This window comes from Ranitomeya imitator, chromosome 2 (assembly GCF_032444005.1).
Source record: "Ranitomeya imitator isolate aRanImi1 chromosome 2, aRanImi1.pri, whole genome shotgun sequence".
NCBI lineage: Eukaryota > Metazoa > Chordata > Amphibia > Anura > Dendrobatidae > Ranitomeya > Ranitomeya imitator.
The window spans coordinates 53,241,943-53,264,829 of NC_091283.1; the positions used below are offsets into that span (position 1 = coordinate 53,241,943).

Genomic DNA, 22,887 nt, shown 5'->3' on the forward strand with positions numbered 1-22,887 from the left:
TCTCCCTAAAATTCTATACAATTCTAGAATTCTACAATACTATTCTTCAAACATTACCTATAGATATTTTTTCAAAAACTAAAACACCTCATCTCAAAATTTATCTGGGCAGATAAAAATCATAGAGTCAATCACCAAGCACTGATAAAACCTGAAAACAAAGGGGGACTAGGACTACCTGATTTTGAAAGATACAGAATATCAAATCATATAGCCATAGTAACTGATTTACGCTCTCCCTCCTCTACAAAAGTTTGGATTCCACTGGAACTACATAATCTTAATGGAGGTTTCTCACATTACCCAGGGCCGTATTTGCCACTAGGCACTTGAGGGCACGTGCCTAGGGCAGGGACGATGCAGGGGGCGGTACCTGAGCAAGTGAGCAAGGTTTTTGTTTTTTTTTACCTCCTGACCGACCGACCCCAATCCCGCCCACCCCCCGCCTCACACCCTTTCACAAACAGGGCATTGTCACGAAGGATCTGAAATACCATCCTGACCTGTTGCACATGAGACTCCCAATCATCGGAAAAAATCAAAATATCATCCAAATATACAATCAAGAATTTATCAAGATAAGTCCGGAAAATATCATGCATAAAGGACTGAAAAACAGATGGAGCATTAGAGAGTCCGAATGGCATCACAAGGTATTCAAAATGGCCTTTGGGCTTGTTAAACGCAGTTTTCCATTCATCACCCTGCTTAATACGAACAAGATTATATGCCCCTCGAAGATCAATCTTCGTAAACCAACTAGCTCCCTTAATCCTAGCAAACAAATCGGAAAGCAAAGGTAGAGGGTATTGAAACTTGACCGTGATTTTATTCAAGAGGCGATAATCAATACAGGGCCTCAAGGAACCATCTTTTTTAGCAACAAAAAAGAACCCCGCTCCCAACGGTGAAGAAGATGGTCGAATATGCCCTTTCTCCAAAGACTCCTTAATATAGCTCCGCATGGCGGTATGTTCAGGCACAGATAGGTTGAAAAGTCGACCCTTAGGAAACTTACAGCCTGGAATCAAGTCAATAGCACAATCACAGTCCCTGTGCGGTGGAAGGAAACTGGACTTGGGCTCATCGAATACATCCTGAAAATCAGACAAAAACTCTGGAATCTCAGAAGGTGAAGAAGAGGAGATTGACATCAAAGGAACATCATTATGAACCCCCTGACAACCCCAACTAGTCACAGACATGGATTTCCAGTCCAACACAGGATTATGTACCTGCAACCACGGAAAACCCAGCACGACAACATCATGCAAGTTATGCAACACCAGAAATCGACAATCTTCCTGATGGGCTGGCGCCATGCGCATGGTTACCTGTGTCCAAAACTGGGGCTTATTTTTAGCCAAGGGTGTAGCATCAATACCCCTTAAAGGAACAGGGTTCTGCAAAGGCTGCAAGGGAAAACCACAACGCTTGGCAAACTCAAAATCCATTAAATTCAAGGCAGCGCCTGAATCCACAAACGCCATGACAGAAAATGATGACAATGAGCAAATCAAGGACATGGATAACAAAAATTTAGGTTGTACAGTACTGATGGTAATTGAACTGGCGATCCTCTTTGTCCGCTTAGGGCAGACAGAAATGACATGAGAAGCATCGCCACAATAATAACACAACCTATTTTGACGTCTGAAACTTTGTCGTTCCGTTCTAGACAGAATCCTATCACATTGCATAGGCTCAGGAATTTGCTCTGAGGATAATGCCACAGCGCGCACAGTTCTGCGGTCCCGCAGGCGTCGGTCAATCTGAATGGCCAGAGACATAGATTCACTCAGACCGGAAGGCGTGGGAAACCCACCATAACATCTTTAACGGATTCAGAAAGCCCCCTTCTGAAAACTGCCGTTAAAGCATCATTATTCAATTTAGTCAACACAGACCATTTTCGGAATTTCTGACAATACAATTCTGCCGCCTCTTGACCCTGAGACAGGGCCAACAAGGTCTTCTCAGCTTGATCCACAGAATTAGGCTCATCATACAATAATCCTAAAGCCTGAAAAAAGGAGTCAATATCAAGCAAAGCCGGATTTCCAGATTCCAGGGAAAACGCCCACTCCTGCGGGTCGCCACGCAGCAGTGAAATAACGATTTTCACCTGCTGACTGGAATCACCAAAGGATCGAGGTCTCAGGGCAAAAAAAAGTTTACAGTTGTTTTTGAAACTCAAAAATTTAGACCTGTCACCAGAAAATAAATCAGGAGCAGGAATCTTTGGCTCCAAAACAGGAGTCTGAATGATATAATCAGAAATACCTTGCACCTTAGCAGCAATCTGGTCTACACGAAAAGCTAAATCCTGAACATTCATGCTTGCACCAGGCTCCTCAGTCACCCAGATATTAAGAGGGAGGAGAACACAAAACAGACTGGAGAAAAAAAAAAATGGCTCAAGAGCTTCCTTCCCTTCTTCTGAGATGCATTTAACTCATTGTTGGCCAGTTGTACTGTTATGATCCGGTGACTTTGAAGCTGCATGAGAACTTTCACTGTACTGACTGCAATCCTGAACTTAACACCATAACTAGAAGTAGCCGTGGAGTGTACCTAACACACCTAGACACCTCGTCACAGCCGGAGGACTAATTACCCCTAAAGATGGAAAGAGGAATTCTATCTTGACTCAGAGAAAATCCCCAAAGGATAGACAGCCCCCCACAAATATTGGCGGTGAGTCGGAGAGGAAAAAACATACACAGGCAGAAAACAGAATTTAGCACAGGAGGCCACTCTAGCTAAATAGGACAGGATAGGACAGAGTTCTGTGCGGTCAGTATAAAACCCTTCAAAAACATCCACGGCAGAAATTACAAAAAAAAACTTCCTACATCTAACTAATAGATGTAGGAGCGTAAAATCTGCAACTCCAGTGAATCCTACAATCAGAGCAGGAATAAAACTGTAACAAGCACACAGCAGTGTGCAACAAATAGAAAGAACCAAACACTTATCTTTGCTGAATTTGGCAGCAGGCAGGAGAAGCCAGAAAGTGATCCATCACTTCACAAGTAACATTGACAACTGGCAAGGGCTAAAGGATCCTGCACACCTAAATATCCCAGTCCGAATTGTAATTATCAAATACACCTGGCCAGGACTGTGACTCAGAGACAACTGCATTCCCACCTTCAACCACCGGAGGGAACCCAAGAGCAGAATTCACAACACCATGCATACAGGAGGGGGGATATGAGCCATGAATACAAGAGGGGGGGGGAATATGAGCCATTCATACAGGAGGAGGGGGGAATATGAGCCATGCGTACAGGAGGGGGGATATGAGCCATGCATATGGGATGGGAGGGAGATGAGCCATGCATACAAGATGGGAGGGGGCATTATACACTATTGAGCATCATGTGGGGTCATTATACAGTATGGAGCATCATGTGTGACCATTATACAGCATGGAGCATCATGTGGGGCCATTATACAGTATGGAGCATCATGTGGGGTCATTATACCGTATGGAGCATCATGTGTGGCCATTATAAAGTATGGAGCATCATGTGTGGCCATTATACAGTATGGAGCATCATGTGTGGCCATTTTAAAGTATGAAGCATCATGTGTGGCCATTATACAGTATGGAGCATCATGTGGGGTCATTATACCGTATGGAGCATCATGTGTGGCCATTATACAGTATTGAAGATCATGTGTGGTCATTATACAGTATGGAGAATCATGTGTGGCCAATGGCCGTTATACAGTATTGAGCATCATGTGTGGCCGTTATACAGTATGGAGCATCATGTGTGGTCATTATACAGTATGGAGCATCATGTGTGGTCATTATACAGTATGGAGCATCATGTGTGGCCATTATACAGTATGGAGCCCTGTGTGGCCATTAAACAGTATTGAGCATCATGTGTGGCCGTTATACAGTATGGAGCATCATGTGTGGTCATTATACAGTATGGAGCATCATGTGTGGCCATTATACAGTATGGAGCCCTGTGTGGCCATTATACAGTATGGAGTATCATGTGAGTGTGGCCATTATGCAGTATGGAGCATCATGTGTGGCCATTATACAGTATGGAGCATCATGTGTGGCCATTATACAGTATGGAGCATCATGTGTGGCCATTATACAGTATGGAGCATCACACTCGAGTACTGCAGGAATTAAGTACAGTCACTGATAGACCATTATTTTTAATCTTTAAAGACTCCATAATAACAGGGTCTGTACCACAGGACTGGCGTATAGCAAATGTGGTGCCAATATTCAAAAAGGGGACAAAAACTGAACTCGGAAATAATAGGCCAGTAAGCGTAACCTCTACTGTGGGTAAAATCCTGGAGGGCATTCTAAGGGATGCTATACTGGAGTATCTGAAGAGGAATAACCTCATGACCCAGTATCAGCACGGGTTTACTAGGGACCATTCATGTCAGACTAATTTGATCAGTTTCTATGAAGAGGTAAGTTCCGGATTAGACCAAGGGAACCCAGTGGATGTAGTGTATATGGACTTTTCAAAAGCTTTTGATACGGTGCCACACAAAAGGTTGATACATAAAATGAGAATAATGGTGATAGGGGAAAATATGTGCAAGTGGGTTGAGAGCTGGCTCAGGGATAGGAAACAAAGGGTGGTTATTAATGGGGCACACTCGGACTGGGTAGCGGTTAGCAGTGGGGTACCACAGGGGTCGGTATTGGGCCCTCTTCTTTTTAACATATTTATTAATGACCTTGTAGTGGGCATTCAGAGTAGAATTTCAATATTTGCAGATGACACTAAACTGCAGGGTAATCAATACAGAGGAGGACAATTTTATATTACAGGATGATTTATGTAAACTAGAAGCTTTGGCTGATAAATGGCAAATGAGCTTTAATGGGGATAAATGTAAGGTCATGCACTTGGGTAGAAGTAATAAGATGTATAATTATGTGCTTAATTCTAAAACTCTGGGCAAAACCATCAATGAAAAAGACCTGGGTGTATGGGTGGATGACAAACTCATATTCAGTGGCCAGTGTCAGGCAGCTGCTACAAAGGCAAATAAAATAATAGGATGCATTAAAAGAGGCATAGATGCTCATGAGGAGAACATAATTTTACCTCTATACAAGTCACTAGTTCAACCACACTTAGAATACTGTGCACAGTTATGGTCTCCGGTGTAATAATATAATAATAATAATAATTTTTATTTATATAGCGCCAACATATTCCGCAGCGCTTTACAAATTATAGAGGGGACTTGTACAGACAATAGACATTACAGCATAACAGAAATACAGTTCAAAACAGATACCAGGAGGAATGAGGGCCCTGCTCGCAAGCTTACAAACTATGAGGAAGAGGGGAGACACGAGCAGTGGATGGAATAAGTGGTGTATAAGAAAGACATAGCTGAACTAGAGCGGGTGCAGAGAAGAGCAACCAGGGTTATTAGAGGACTGGGGGGTCTGCAATAATAAGATAGGTTATTACACTTGGGGCTATTTAGTTTGGAAAAACGAAGACTAAGGGGTGATCTTATTTTAATGTATAAATATATGAGGGGACAGTACAAAGACCTTTCTGATGATCTTTTTAATCATAGACCTGAATCGCCAACAGCGATTCTTGCCAAAGTCACTGCCGATAGTGTCATACTCACCAAAGGGGGAGGCAGCACTAAAAGTGCCTAGGGCAGCAGAAACTCTAAATACGGCCCTGACATTACCTATAGCCTACCCCTTTCAATGGATTCAAATATAATATCAAAAACCCATATACTAACACAACCCTCCTACTATGGCATAAAACCAGTAAAAACAAGAACCTCATTCTGAACATACTGTATGCCAAGCCACTCCCATCTTACATCTGATCACCAACAGATACAGGATTCTCAAAAAAAATTTAGGTCCTCAAGCTCCCACATAGACATGTAAATAGATTCCTTCTTTCATAAAAATAGATGTAAAAACAAGAAGAAAATTAATTTTCTCATTTTCTCACTAAAAATCTTTGCTTAGATGACGCCGAAGTCCAAATGCTGCAAGAGGTAACCTGTTATGGCTGGCAATCAGGCAACACAGCGTGCAGTAATCAGCGCACATACAGAGATCTGGCAATAACCCAAAACAATAGGACGAGCTCTGAGACGTGGAATCTCTGTAGACTGCAGTACCTGATCTATCCTCACACAACTGGAAGCAGCAGTGGATTGCGCCTATCAACTACCTATGCAACTCGGCACTGCCTGAGGAGCTGACTAGCCTGAAGATAGAAATACAAGCCTGACTTACCTCAGAGAAATACCCCAAAGGAATAGGCAGCCCCCACATATAATGACTGTTAGCAAGATGAAAAGACAAACGTAGGAATGAAATAGATTCAGCAAAGTGAGGCCCGATATTCTAGACAGAGCGAGGATAGCAAAGAGAACTATGCAGTCTACAAAAAACCCTAAAACGAAAACCACGCAAAGGGGCAAAAAGACCCACCGTGCCGAACTAACAGCACGGCGGTGCACCCCTTTGCTTCTCAGAGCTTCCAGCAAAAGATAAAAACAAGCTGGACAGAAAAAACAGAAAACAAACTAGAAGCACTTATCTAGCAGAGCAGCAGGCCCAAGGAAAGATGCAGTAGCTCAGATCCAACACTGGAACATTGACAAGGAGCAAGGAAGACAGACTCAGGTGGAGCTAAATAGCAAGGCAGCCAACGAGCTCACCAAAACACCTGAGGGAGGAAGCCCAGAGACTGCAATACCACTTGTGACCACAGAAGTGAACTCAGCCACAGAATTCACAACAGTACCCCCCCCTTGAGGAGGGGTCACCGAACCCTCACCAGAACCCCCAGGCCGACCAGGATGAGCCACATGAAAGGCACGAACAAGATCTGGGGCATGGACATCAGAGGCAAAAACCCAGGAATTATCTTCCTGAGCATAACCCTTCCATTTGACCAGATACTGGAGTTTCCGTCTAGAGACACGAGAATCCAAAATCTTCTCCACAATATACTCCAATTCCCCCTCCACCAAAACAGGGGCAGGAGGCTCCACAGATGGAACCATAGGTGCCACGTATCTCCTCAACAACGACCTATGGAATACATTATGTATGGAAAAGGAGTCTGGGAGGGTCAGACGAAAAGACACCGGATTGAGAATCTCAGAAATCCTATACGGACCAATAAAACGAGGTTTAAATTTAGGAGAGGAAACCTTCATAGGTATATGACGAGAAGATAACCAAACCAGATCCCCAACACGAAGTCGGGGTCCCACACGGCGTCTGCGATTAGCGAAAAGCTGAGCCTTCTCCTGGGACAAGGTCAAATTGTCCACTACCTGAGTCCAGATCTGCTGCAACCTGTCCACCACATAATCCACACCAGGACAGTCCGAAGACTCAACCTGTCCTGAAGAGAAACGAGGATGGAACCCAGAATTGCAGAAAAATGGAGAGACCAAGGTAGCCGAGCTGGCCCGATTATTAAGGGCGAACTCAGCCAACGGCAAAAATGACACCCAATCATCCTGGTCAGCGGAAACAAAACATCTCAGATATGTTTCCAAGGTCTGATTGGTTCGTTCGGTCTGGCCATTAGTCTGAGGATGGAAGGCCGAGGAAAAAGATAGGTCAATGCCCATCCTACCACAAAAGGCTCGCCAGAACCTCGAGACAAACTGGGAACCTCTGTCAGAAACAATATTCTCAGGAATGCCATGTAAACGAACCACATGCTGGAAGAACAAAGGCACTAAATCAGAGGAGGAAGGCAATTTAACCAAGGGCACCAGATGGACCATTTTAGAAAAGCGATCACAGACCACCCAAATGACAGACATCTTTTGAGAAACGGGAAGGTCAGAAATGAAATCCATCGAAATATGTGTCCAAGGCCTCTTCGGGACCGGCAAGGGCAAAAGCAACCCACTGGCACGTGAACAGCAGGGCTTAGCCCTAGCACAAATTCCACAGGACTGCACAAAAGCACGCACATCCCGTGACAGAGATGGCCACCAGAAGGATCTAGCAACCAACTCCCTGGTACCAAAGATTCCTGGATGACCGGCCAGCACCGAACAATGAAGTTCAGAGATAACTTTACTAGTCCACCTATCAGGGACGAACAGTTTCTCGGCCGGACAACGATCAGGTTTATTAGCCTGAAATTTCTGCAACACTCTCCGCAAATCAGGGGAGATGGCAGACACAATGACTCCTTCCTTGAGGATACTCGCCGGCTCAGATAACCCCGGAGAGTCGGGCACAAAACTCCTAGACAGAGCATCCGCCTTCACATTTTTAGAGCCCGGAAGGTATGAAATCACAAAATCAAAACGAGCAAAAAATAACGACCAACGGGCCTGTCTAGGATTCAAGCGCTTGGCAGACTCAAGATAAGTAAGGTTCTTATGATCAGTCAAAACCACCACGCGATGCTTAGCACCCTCAAGCCAATGACGCCACTCCTCGAATGCCCACTTCATGGCCAGCAACTCTCGGTTGCCCACATCATAATTACGCTCAGCAGCAGAAAATTTCCTGGAAAAGAAAGCACATGGTTTGAACACTGAGCAACCAGAACCTCTCTGTGACAAAACCGCCCCTGCACCAATCTCAGAAGCATCAACCTCGACCTGGAACGGAAGAGAAACATCAGGTTGACACAACACAGGGGCACAGCAAAAACGACGCTTCAACTCCTGAAAAGCTTCCACGGCAGCAGAAGACCAATTAACCAAATCAGCACCCTTCTTGGTCAAATCGGTCAATGGTCTGGCAATGCTAGAAAAATTACAGATGAAGCGACGATAAAAATTAGCAAAGCCCAGGAATTTCTGCAAACTTTTTAGAGATGTCGGCTGAGTCCAATCCTGGATGGCCTGAACCTTAACCGGATCCATCTCGATAGTAGAAGGGGAAAAGATGAACCCCAAAAATGAAACTTTCTGCACACCGAAGAGACACTTTGATCCCTTCACGAACAAGGAATTAGCACGCAGTACCTGGAAAACCATTCTGACTTGCTTCACATGAGACTCCCAATCATCTGAGAAGATCAAAATGTCATCCAAGTAAACAATCAAGAATTTATCCAGATACTCACGGAAAATGTCATGCATAAAAGACTGAAAAACAGATGGAGCATTGGCAAGTCCGAACGGCATCACCAGATACTCAAAATGACCCTCGGGCGTATTAAATGCCGTTTTCCATTCATCTCCCTGCCTGATTCTCACCAGATTATACGCACCACGAAGATCAATCTTAGTAAACCAACTAGCCCCCTTAATCCGAGCAAACAAGTCAGAAATCAATGGCAAGGGATACTGAAACTTAACAGTGATCTTATTAAGAAGGCGGTAATCAATACACGGTCTTAGCGAACCATCCTTCTTGGCTACAAAAAAGAACCCTGCTCCCAATGGTGACGACGATGGGCGAATATGTCCCTTCTCCAGGGACTCCTTCACATAACTGCGCATAGCGGTGTGTTCAGGTACGGACAAATTAAATAAACGACCCTTAGGGAATTTACTACCAGGAATCAAATCGATAGCACAATCACAATTCCTATGCGGAGGTAGGGCATCAGACTTGGACTCTTCAAATACATCCTGAAAGTCCGACAAGAACTCTGGGATGTCAGAAGGAATGGATGACGAAATAGACAAAAATGGAACATCACCATGTACTCCCTGACAACCCCAGCTGGTTACCGACATAGAGTTCCAATCCAATACTGGATTATGGGTTTGTAGCCATGGCAACCCCAACACGACCACATCATGCAAATTATGCAGTACCAAAAAGCGAATAACTTCCTGATGTGCAGGAGCCATGCACATGGTCAGCTGGGCCCAGTACTGAGGCTTATTCTTGGCCAGAGGTGTAGCATCAATTCCTCTCAACGGAATAGGACACCGCAAAGGCTCCAAGAAAAATCCACAACGTTTAGCATAATCCAAATCCATCAGATTCAGGGCAGCGCCTGAATCCACAAACGCCATGACAGAATATGATGACAAAGAGCACATTAAGGTAATGGACAAAAGGAATTTGGACTGTACAGTACCAATAACGGCAGAGCTATCGAACCGCCTAGTGCGTTTAGGACAATTAGAAATAGCATGAGTAGAATCACCACAATAGAAACACAGTCTGTTCAGACGTCTGTGTTCGTGCCGTTCTACTTTAGTCATAGTCCTGTCGCACTGCATAGGCTCAGGCTTACTCTCAGACAATACCGCCAGATGGTGCACAGATTTACGCTCGCGCAAGCGACGACCGATCTGAATGGCCAAGGACATAGACTCATTCAAACCAGCAGGCATAGGAAATCCCACCATTACATCCTTAAGAGCTTCAGAGAGACCCTTTCTGAACAAAGCCGCTAGTGCAGATTCATTCCACAGAGTGAGTACTGACCATTTTCTAAATTTCTGACAATATACTTCTACATCATCCTGACCCTGGCATAAAGCCAGCAGATTTTTCTCAGCTTGATCCACTGAATTAGGCTCATCGTAAAGCAATCCCAGCGCCTGGAAAAATGCATCAACATTACTCAATGCAGAATCTCCTGGTGCAAGAGAAAACGCCCAGTCCTGTGGGTCGCCGCGCAAAAAAGAAATAATAATCAAAACCTGTTGAATAGGATTACCAGAAGAATGAGGTTTCAAGGCCAAAAATAGCTTACAATTATTTCTGAAGCTCAGGAACTTAGTTCTGTCACCAAAAAACAAATCAGGAATCGGAATTCTTGGTTCTAGCATCGATTTCTGATCAATAGTATCTTGAATCTTTTGTACATTTACAACGAGATTATCCATTGAGGAGCACAGAGCCTGAATATCCATGTCCACAGCTGTGTCCTGAAGCACTCTAATGTCTAGGGGAAAAAAAAGACTGAAGACAGAGCTAAGAAAAAAAAATGATGTCAGGATTTCTTTTTTCCCTCTATTGGAAATCATTGAATGGCTCCTTGTACTGTTATGGCTGGCAATCAGGCAACACAGCGTGCAGTTATCAGCGCACATACAGAGATCTGGCAATAACCCAAAACAATAGGACGAGCTCTGAGACGTGGAATCTCTGTAGACTGCAGTACCTGATCTATCCTCACACAACTGGAAGCAGCAGTGGATTGCGCCTATCAACTACCTATGCAACTCGGCACTGCCTGAGGAGCTGACTAGCCTGAAGATAGAAATACAAGCCTGACTTACCTCAGAGAAATACCCCAAAGGAATAGGCAGCCCCCACATATAATGACTGTTAGCAAGATGAAAAGACAAACGTAGGAATGAAATAGATTCAGCAAAGTGAGGCCCGATATTCTAGACAGAGCGAGGATAGCAAAGAGAACTATGCAGTCTACAAAAAACCCTAAAACGAAAACCACGCAAAGGGGCAAAAAGACCCACCGTGCCGAACTAACAGCACGGCGGTGCACCCCTTTGCTTCTCAGAGCTTCCAGCAAAAGATAAAAACAAGCTGGACAGAAAAAACAGAAAACAAACTAGAAGCACTTATCTAGCAGAGCAGCAGGCCCAAGGAAAGATGCAGTAGCTCAGATCCAACACTGGAACATTGACAAGGAGCAAGGAAGACAGACTCAGGTGGAGCTAAATAGCAAGGCAGCCAACGAGCTCACCAAAACACCTGAGGGAGGAAGCCCAGAGACTGCAATACCACTTGTGACCACAGAAGTGAACTCAGCCACAGAATTCACAACAGTAACCAAACTGAAAGGGAACCTGTCACCCCCAAAATCGAAGATGAGCTAAGCCCACCGGCATCAGGGGCTTATCTACAGCAATCTGTAATGCTGTAGATAAGCCCCCCGATGTATCCTGAAAGATAAGAAAAAGAAGTTAGATTATACTCACCCAGGGGCGGTCCCACTGCGGTCCGGTCCGATGGGCGTCGCGGTCCTGTCCGGGGCCTCCCATCTTCATAGGATGACATCCTCTACTTGACTTGACGCTGCGGCTCCGGCGCAGGCATACTTTGTCTGCCCTGCTGAGGGCAGAGCAAAGTACTGCAGTGCGCAGACGCTGGGAAAGGACAGAGAGGCCCGGCGCCTACGCACTGCAGTACTTTGCTCTGCCCTCAACAGGGCAGACAAAGTATGCCTGTGCCGGAGCCGCAGCATGAAGACAAGAAGAGGACGTCATCCTATGAAGATGGGAGGCCCCGGACCGCGACGCCCATCAAATCAGACCGCCCCCCAGGTGAGTATAACCTAACCTCTTTTCTCATTTTTCAGGATACATCGGGGGCTTATCTCCAGCATTAGTGAATGTTGTAGATAAGCCCCTGATGCCTGTGGGCTTAGCTCACCTTCGATTTTGGGGGTGACAGGTTCCCTTTAATCTTCCTGACATTTCCACTTCACTACCAATCCCACCAATCCTTAGACTTTTCACAAACACAAAATATAATGGAAAAATAATAGCCAAAATCAACAAAAATTTAACCCAAACAGACGATATTCCAGACTTTGTTAAAAAATAGTAATTAGAGCTTAACACAAAATTCCACTCGGAGGAAATACCCATAATGTTTAAAAATACTCATTGGCTAGCTTCTTCTTTGAAATTTCAAGAACTCAACTATAAAATCATTTCAAGATGGTACAGAGCTCCAGACATCCTAAATAAAATGAACAATTTTATTTCTCCCCTTTGTTGGAGATGCAGCGGAGAAAGAGGTACTCCAACACACATTTGGCTGGAATGCATAAAAAGTAAACAATTCTGGTTAAATATCAAAGAGTTCATAGAAAAAGTCCTTAACATAGATATATCAATAACACCCGGCTTCACTCTTCTCAATTTGGCTCTTTCCAATATATACCTAAACAGAAAATCGCTGATACCTCATTTGATCAATGCGGCTAAATTACCATTGCACGGCATTGGAAAGATGTTGAAGCCCCTGCATGTAAAAATGGTTGAAAGAACAAATCAAACAGGCATATACGGAAAGTTTAGACTATCCAACTCCAAAAACTCAAAAATTATTAACTTCTTGACCCTGTGGTTAAATACATCAGAGAAACATCCTGTAGAAACAATCTATACTCATTAAAACATACCTCTTTACAATTTTATCACTTCTACATGTCTATCTCAAAATTGAATGTTTATACCCACATTTGAAAGACTGAACTTTCTAACTACTTAATCAACATCATCCTGAGCAGGACACCTCGGAACCCTTTATCTACCCTTCTTTCTCTTGTTCTTATCCCCCAATTCTCCCTAAGATTTTGCCTCCACTCCCTTTACCCCCCACTTCCTATTATAGTTAGATGACTTTGTGATTCTCTGAAAATAACAACTGGTTATGCAAATAGTAACCTATATTTTACGTCACAAAAAGATGTTATTTTTTTTGTTTTCCTTATTTGTTAAAAAATACTTTAAAGGGGTTGTCCACTACTTTCATGTAACCCCCCAATGTATCCCCCCAGGACCCCTATTGCATTGTGTAAATACCTTGCGTTGTCGTTTTTGCCTGTGAGCGGCGCTATGGCTGCAGCTGGGTACGGGTCACATGACCCCCAGACTGCAGCCGCCGCTCATTTCCGCCGACGTCACGTCAATTTCCAGGCTCTGAAAATTGACGTGACGTCAGCAGCAGGCGTGACCAGCCCCCACAGTCTGCAGTCACTCAGCAAAAGTGACTGGGCTGGGGGCGGGGCTGCCTGCAGGGCTGTGCTGGGGGCGGGCGGGGCTATGTGTGCTCACTGCTCACGCTGGGATCTGAGGACAGGGCTGTGCTGGCTCTGCTGGGGGGAGTGCGTGGATGCCTGACGCTGGGGTCTGGGTGCCGGCATGTGCCGCTCGGCGCCGGCGGTCTCCTGTGCCGCTCGGCGCCGGCGGTCTCCTGTGCCGCTCGGCGCCGGGGGTCTCCTGTGCCGCTCGGCGCCGGGGGTCTCCTGTGCCGCTCGGCGCCGGGGGTCTCCTGTGCCGCTCGGCGCCGGGGGTCTCCTGTGCCGCTCGGCGCCGGGGGTCTCCTGTGGGGGGTTGTTGGTGTGTGTGTGTGTGTGTGTATATATATGTGTATGTATGTGTGTGCAGGCATCGTCCGATGGGACTACAAGTCCCATCGGGCTCTGCCTGCTACACTGACAGTGACTGGCACATTAGCCAATGATGGGACAGTTGTAGTCCCATCATCCGGCTAATGTGTTGAATGAAAAAAAAAAAACACTCAGTACATACATACAACACACACCATGTAACATGCGACGACATGCACCATGCGACGACATGCTACATGCACCATGCGATGACATGCACCATGCTACATGCACCATGCGACGACATGCTGCATGCACCATGTGACGGCATGCGACATGTACCATGCGACGACATGCACCATGCGACGACATGCACCATGCAGCGACATGCACCATGCAGCGACATGCACCATGCGACGGCATGCGACATGCACCATGCGACGACATGCACCATGCGACGACATGCACCATGCAGCGACATGCACCATGCAGCGACATGCACCATGCGACGGCATGCACCATGCGACGGCATGCGACATGTACCATGCGACGACATGCGCCATGCACCATGTGACGGCATGCGACATGCACCATGCAGCGGCATGCGACGACATGCACCATGCAGCGGCATGCGACGACATGCACCATGCGACGACATGCACCATGCAGCGACATGCACCATGCAGCGACATGCACCATGCAGCTACATGCACCATGCGACGGCATGCGACATGTACCATGCGACGACATGCGTCATGCACCATGCGACGGCATGCGACATGCACCATGCGGTGACATGCACCATGCGGCGACATGCTACATGCACCATGCGCTGGCATGCACCATGCGACGACATGCAGCGGCATGTGACATGCACCATGCAGAGGCGTGCAACATGCACCATGCAGCGGCATGCGACATGCACCATGCGACGACATGCACCATGCAACAACATGCGCCATGCGACGGCATGTGACATGTACCATGCGACGACATGCTACATGCACCATGCGATGACATGCACCATGCGACGACATGCTACATGCACCATGCGATGACATGCACCATGCGACGACATGCACCATGCGACATGCTACATGCACCATGCGCCGGCATGCGACATGCACCATGCAACGACATGCACCATGCGACGACATGCGACATACAGTACATACATACTACAGACATACAGTACATATAACATAGAGTACATACTCACCATCACTTGTCACTTTGTTCCCCGAAGCCATTGTCACCTGTAAAAAATATTAAAATAATAAACAAACAATATACTCCCTGTCCGCAGAAATCCAATTAAAACGAGTGTCCCACGACGATCTCCCGTGGAGAGCAGGAGCATCAGTTGATGCGACCACTCTCCAGGGGCTCCAGGAACACAATGATGGAAGGTATCCTTCCATCATGTATTCCTCACAAGGTATTCCTACGCCCCTGTGAGAAAATAGTCCCTAGTCTCACTATTGGCATTGCTGGGTGAGACATTTTCCCACGCAGCAATTGCCATAAAGTGAGACCAGTGAACTAGAGTAACCTCAGTGATGCACTGCAGGAGCCATTGTCTCCTGTCAGTGTGTCACTGAGGGTCCTATAGAGCAGTGACATCACCCGATGTCACTGTTCTATAGGGGAGATCATCGTGGGACACTCGTTATTAATTGGACTGCGTCGGACAGGTAGTATACGGTTTATTATTTTACTTTTTTTTGCAGGCGCAGAAGTATGGTAAGTATGGTTAAATGAAGAATATTAAAATATTTTTTTCCAAATGTGTGTGTTTTATTAACCCTTTCTTACTATTGGATTAGTAATGGATAGGCGTCTTATTGGCGCCTCTCCGTTATTAACCCGGCTTCATGTCACCTTACAATAGCAAGGTGACATTAACCCCTTATTACTCCATATCCCACCGCTACTCGGGAGTGGGAAGAGAGGGGCTAAGTGCCGGAATTGGCGCATCTTACAGATGCGCCATTTCTGGGATGGCTGCGGACTGGTATTTGTAGCCGGGGGGGGGCCAATATCCATGGCCCCTCTCTAGGCTATGAATATAAGCCCGCAGCTGTCTGCGTAGCCTTTCTGGCTATAAAATATAGGGGGACCCCACATCATTTTTTTGGGGGGGTCCTCCTATTTTAATAGCCAGTAAAGGCTACGCAGACAGCTGCGGGCTGATATTCATAGCAGGCTACAAATATTGGCCCCCGGCCGTCGGCTTTCCCCCTCTGGCGCAGAGAATTGCACGGGAGCCCACGCCGTTTTTTTCTTTATTTTTAAAAAATTCAACGCTCATTAAGGCCTCTTTCACTCTTGCGTCGGTACAGGTCCGTCGCTATGCGTCGGGCCGACGTACCGACGCACGTTGTGAAATTTGTGTACGAAGTGGGCAGCGGATGCAGTTTTTCAACGCATCTGCTGCCCATTCTGAAGTGCGGGGAGGAGGGGGCGGAGTTTCTGCCGCAACGGCCAAAAAAACGTTCACTTGAACGTTTTTTCGTGCCGACGGTATTCCAAAACACGACTGATCCGTAGCACGACGGACGCGACTTGTGGCCATCTGTCGCTAATACAAGTCTATGGGTGAAACGCATCCTGCGAGCACATTTGCAGGATCCATTTTTTTCCACCGGGATGTTTTTTTTCCGCCGGATCCGTTTTTTTCCGCCGGATGTTTTTTTTTTTCCACCAGATCTGTTTTTTCCACCGGATCCGTTTATTTTCGCCGAATCCCTTTTTTTACGCCAGATCCGTTTTTTCTCATAGAGTTGTATTAGCGCCGGATTACACCTGATGGCCACACGTTTCATCCGTTTTTGGCAGGATACGTCAAAAAAGCTGTTTCCGCCGGACGGAAAACACATACAGAGAAACGGTTTTTCGGTACGTCGAAAAAAATGCACAGCGACGGATCTAGCAAAAAACGGATGAAACGTGTGGCCATCAGGCGCTAATACAACTCTGAGAAAAAACGGATCCGGCAAAAAAAAAAAAGGATCCTGCAAATGTGCTCGCATATAGTATATAAGACAGCCTCCCCCATAGAATATAATATACCCCACATAGTATATAAGACAGCCTCCCCCATAGAATAGAATATACCCCCGCAGTAGTATATAACACAGCCACATCTATAATATAACACTGGGAGCGTCACTCTGTCCGAAGCCTTTATAGACTGCGCAAGCGCCGGCGCAGTCTGGACCCCACAGAGTGACGCTCCCAGGAGATCGAGGTATGCGTAAACACTGAACGCACACCACGATCTCCAACGGAGAGGCAGGGACGCGCCAGGAGGGTAAGTATAAGCTATATTCACCTGTCCCCCGTTCCAGCGCTGCGTGCGGCTCTGTCTCCCGGGTCCTCTGCCTGTGATTTTCACAGTTCAGAGGGCGCGATGACGCGCTTAATGCGCGCTGCCCTCTGACTGAACAGTCACAGCCAGAGGACCGGAAGAAGTGGCGTGCAGCGCTGCAACAGGGGACAGGTGAATATAGCAAGTGTCGGGGGCCTGAGCTAGCGGCAATACCGGCACCTGACCCCCACAGCGCGCCGGTGTCCCCGCCTGCTCAGGCCCCCCAGCACTCGGTGCCCAGCGACGATAGGTGAGTATGTTATTTTTTTTTTTTTATACATATATATCGCAGCAGCATACGGGGCATATAATACTATGAAGCATCATATACTATGGAGCATGTTATGGGGGCCATGAACCATAATGGAGCAGTGTACCGGCCATATGCATGGGAGCAGCAAATTACAGAACGGTGGCGCAGGATGGGAGCAGCACATGTCAGAATGGTGCTGCAGGATGGCAGCAGCACATGACAGAACAGGGGTGCAGGATTTGAGCAGCACATGACAGGATGGGGGCGCAGGATGGAGCAGCACATGACAGGATGGAGACCATATACCAATATAAATGCTCGCCACCTGGGCGTAGAACGGGTTCAATAGCTAGTAGTATATAACACGGCCTCCCCCATAGAATATAATATACCTCCCATAGTATATATCAAAGCCCGCATATAATATAGCACAACTTGCATAGTATATAGCACAGCCCATGTAGTAGTATACAGCACAGCGCGGGTCGTAGTATATACAGCACAGCCCGAATAGTAGTTTACAGCACAGCCCGTGTAGTAGTATACAGCACAGCCCGTGTAGTAGTATACAGCACAGTCCGGGTCGTAGTATATACAGCACAGCCCGCGTAGTAGTAAATACAGCACAGCCCGCGTAGTAGTATATACAGCACAGCCCGCGTAGTAGTATACACAACACACAGCCCACACAGTGGTATATACACAGCACAGCCCACACAGTGGTATATACACAGCACAGCCCACACAGTGGTATATACACAGCACAGCCCACACAGTGGTATATACACAGCACAGCCCACACAGTGGTATATACACAGCACAGCCCACACAGTGGTATATACACAGCCCACACAGTGGTACATACACAGCCCAGCCCACACAGTGGTATATACAGCACAACCCACATCTCATCCCCCCGATAATGGCTCCACACTCTCCTCACCTTTCCTCTTGCCCGCGCTGCTCCTGGCTCCTGTCTCGGCGGCTGCAGTCTGCCCGGGACACAGCAGGTCTGCGATGATATGACGTCATCGTGCACCCGCAGTGTCAGAGGCAGAGCGGGGAATGATGGGAGAGGGAGCGTCAGCGGATGCTCTCTCCTCCATCATTGCATTGAACTATACCGGCGTCATGGACGCCGGTATAGTTGAATGCGGCGGCGGCACTGGCGGGAGTAGGGGGGAAAGAGTGCAGCGGCCCACTACTGGCACCGGCCCTTCTGGCATTTGCCAGAAGTGCCCGATGGCCAGTTCGGCCCTGGTCACCACCCACACACTTCCCTCCTCCTGAACTGCAGCGTTTCTTGGACCCACATCCGCAGCAAAACTGCAGATATTTTCTACATCTCAATGAAAGTTTGAGGCCGGAGTCACACTACAGCGAGATACGGCCGAGTCTCGCAGGTTAAATACAAGCTCTGGCACCGGCACTCCGGAGCGGAGCGTGCGGCTCCATGTATTGCTGTGCGGCTGCACGCTCCGCTCCGGAGTGCCGGTGCCAGAGCTTGGTTTTAACCTGTGAGACTCGGCCGTATCTCGCTGTGTGTGATCCCGGCCTAAGGGTGCAGAAACGCTGCAGTTCGGCACAAAAGAAGTGACATGCTGCGGAGAAAAAAAAAAGCTGCGTTTCGGTGCGGCCTTTTCCGCAGCATGTGCACAACAAGTCTGCGGCTCCCATAGACTTACATTGGTTGTGCACTACAATGCGGATTTGCTGCAATTCTGTGCGGCAAAAAACGCTGCGGATCTGCAATCAAATCCGCAACGTGTGCACACAGCCTTAGCATTTAGTGAGCCTAGCAAAAAGGCAAGCAAAAAACAAGTGTGGGATTGCACTTTTTTTGCAATTTCATCGCACTTTGAATTTTTTTCACATTTCCTGTTACACGACATGGTGAAACCAATGGTGTCGTTCAAAAGTAGAACTTGTCCCGCAAAAGATAAGCCCCCACATGGCCATATTGACGGAAACATTATGGCTCTGGAAAGAAGGGGAGCGATAAACGAAAAAAGCTCCAGGGGTGAAGGGGTTTAGAAACATGGATATGGACATATCTATGGAAATAGATATATAGATATATCTGTATGTATCCATCTATCCCATATCTATCTAATTCTATCCATCTGTCTGTGTCTATCTATCTATCTATCATCTCTCTATCCCATATCTATCTATCTATCTATCATCTCTCTATCCCATATCTATCTATCTATTATCTGTCTGTGTCTATCTATCTATTATCTCTCTATCCCATATCTATCTATCTATTATCTGTCTGTGTCTATCTATCTATCTATCTATCTATCTATCTATCTATCTATCTATCATCTGTCTGTCTATTATCTATCTATCCCATATCTATCTATCCCACATCTATCTATCTATCTATCTATCTATCTATCTATCTATCTATCTATCTATCCCACATCTATCTATCTATCTCATATCTCTCTCTCTCTCTCTCTCTATCTAATATCTATCTATCTATCTATCTATCCCATATCTATCTATCTCTCTATCTATTATCTATCTATCTATCTATCTATCTATCTATCTATCTATCATCTGTCTGTCTATTATCTATCTATCCCATATCTATCTATCCCACATCTATCTATCTATCTATCTATCTATCCCACATCTATCTATCTCATATCTCTCTCTCTATCTAATATCTATCTATCTATCTATCCCATATCTATCTATCTCTCTATCTATTATCTATCTATCTATCTATCTATCTATCTATCTATCTATCGCTCTGTGTAATGGAGTGTGGGTTGGACAAATGTAAAAGAGGAGTTGGACAGAAATGACACCACAAATCCTTTTGAAGAGAGAGGAGGGAGAGGAGGGAGGAGTTTGGGTGTTTTTGGAGGGGGTGTGCTAGATTCGGGCTTAGTGGCAGTGCAAAGCATCATGGAACTTGTAGTATTAGGTCACAATAAGGAAGTAGTCGATTAACCTCATGAGAGCTGAATCCAGCACTGAAGATGTGCTGCTACAGCATGATAACAGCTAATATTGCTAAAATAAACACAGTAGATGTTTTCAGTGGCACATAATAGCAAGATTTATGAAAAAAAAAAAAAAAAAACTTTATAGTAGTGGATAACTTCTTTAAGTAAAGAATTTATTACAAAAAATGTCGCTTTCAAGCTTGGCCATGAAAAGATTTGCATACTGTGGAGCCATTTTACTTCCCATTGCTGTGCCAGTCTCCTGTAGATAGATCTTCTTGTCAAATTCAAAGTAATTGTGGGTGAGGATGAATCTTATAAGTTTCATCACAGAATCAGCATCAGTCCCTGTGTTTTCCATGAAGAATTTGCAGACATTTAATCCATCCTAGTGTGGGATATTAGAGTACAAAGATTCCACATCCATGGTGGCCAGGATGGTTCCTTCTGGTAAGGACCTAGTTTATTCAATAGTCACTTGTGTCCTGAATGAAGCTGTGTGTATCCTTTACCAGTGGTTTAAGAACACCCTCTACCAATCCAGATACCTGCTCAGTAAGGGTGCCCACACATGAAATAATTGGTCTTCCTGGATTTCCAGATTTGTGGATTTTGAGAAGCATGTAGAATGTCCCTATTCTTGGACTCTCTGGTACACAGAGAATAGTTCTGAGATGAGAAAGATATAGGCCCCTTACTAAGACGCGTGTTAAAGGAACATTGCAGGAGTGCCAAGTTTGGAAGTAATTAGCTAGATCAAGTGGCAGAAATCAAGCCAGAAAATCCTTAGCACTCAGGAGTGAGTCTTACAGGAAGGAGACAACTGTAGTGAGTACGGCCTAAGCCAGAAATAGTTCTGTTGGTTAAGGGGCTCAAGGTAGCCAAGAAGGAAAGGGCTGAAGCAGCACCATGTAAGCAGGTCCTGGAAGCATAAAAATAACACGAGGCCAACCAGGCAGGGACACAGTTACAAAGTGGAATATAGCACAAGAAAGAAGTGAAAATGGAGATGGGAAGTCCAAGTTGTTTATGCCGTGTATTTGAAAAGTCCATGCTCCACTTGCAGCCGATATGCCTGTGTCTCTGTGCAGAACAGATGAAGATTTTGATACTAAGATTTGTACCTGCCACCAACTGCACCTATGTTATATCAGGTAAAACTATTTTAATTATATAAAATAGACTGAGACTTTGTCTACTGCATAAGCTGGAGGTTCCTGTACCTTTTTTAGTATGTGGCTTGAGAAAGAATGCTGGAGTCAAACCGTAACATTTGCACCCAAAGGATCCCATTTCACTGATGTCTGAGGTTGCAGTGTTGCATCTTGACCCTTGCACCCATTACAAACAGACACATTAAGTATTTGAATTACATGAAGAGACTATTGATTCATTTTAGAATTGGGTAAAACCAATTTTCCCCTGTTGTGATGTTACCATGGAACTGAGACAATATGTTAAAAGCTTGTCAGTGATATTGTTCATAGCAGGCCACCCCTCCAAATGTAGATTATTGGTCTCTAGATCCATTAATATTCCAATTTTATTCTACTGGAACCATAATAAGAATAAAAGTAGCCAAACAGCCAACAAGTGTGAAGAAAAAGTCAATGAATAATACACAGAGATCAAAGAAGAGTAAACTTCCCCTGACTAAATACTCACCATCTCCTTTGGTAAAATCATAGAATGAAGCATAATAGGCTCGACCACTGAACTCTTCTGCTTTGTCAATGAAAGTTTCTTTGAGGGCTTTATAACTACAAAGAATGATAACTGGTTGAGTCCCCTCATATACTGTAAATATGTCACCATATTTCTTCGACAACTAGAAGAAAACAGAGACATTCAACATGACAGGTTACAATTTGAAACTATACTTTTATAATGTTCAATAGGTGGCCAAAATCAATTCTATTGAGTAGGTCAATGGTTCTTAAGGAGCAGTACTAGAAAAGTGGGAAAGCTTCATATCCTCAAGGGATACATATTGCAGCTTGAAAAGAAAAACAATACATTGAGTTTACATTCTTTCATTAAGAGAGAAATTACAATGGGCAAAAATCTAAATAAATATGTGTGGAGAAGAGTCAAGCATATGATGTCAACCTCCATCACAGCAACAGTGCACCAGCTGGGCGGGCGGCCTGGGGATCTCATAGAATCCATGCTGCAACAGTGAGTCCTCACGACCCCAGGCCGCACCGCCCGGCTGACACAACACCGCAGCAGCAATGGCCACCACAGAGCACCAAACACCAGGTGAATAGATGT

At 45.6% G+C, this 22,887-nt stretch overlaps 1 protein-coding gene across 4 annotated transcripts in view; it reads right to left on the reverse strand.

The window, feature by feature from the left end:
• The window catches only part of LOC138661806 (cytochrome P450 2F2-like), a 154,243-nt gene that overhangs the window by 61,225 nt on the left and 70,131 nt on the right, over nucleotides 1-22,887 (reverse strand). For all 4 annotated transcript variants that reach the window (XM_069746734.1, XM_069746736.1, XM_069746733.1 and 1 more), the window contains exon 3: nucleotides 22,279-22,441. In XM_069746734.1, coding sequence (XP_069602835.1) covers nucleotides 22,279-22,441 — 163 coding nt within the window. The remainder of the gene's footprint in view (nucleotides 1-22,278; nucleotides 22,442-22,887) is intronic.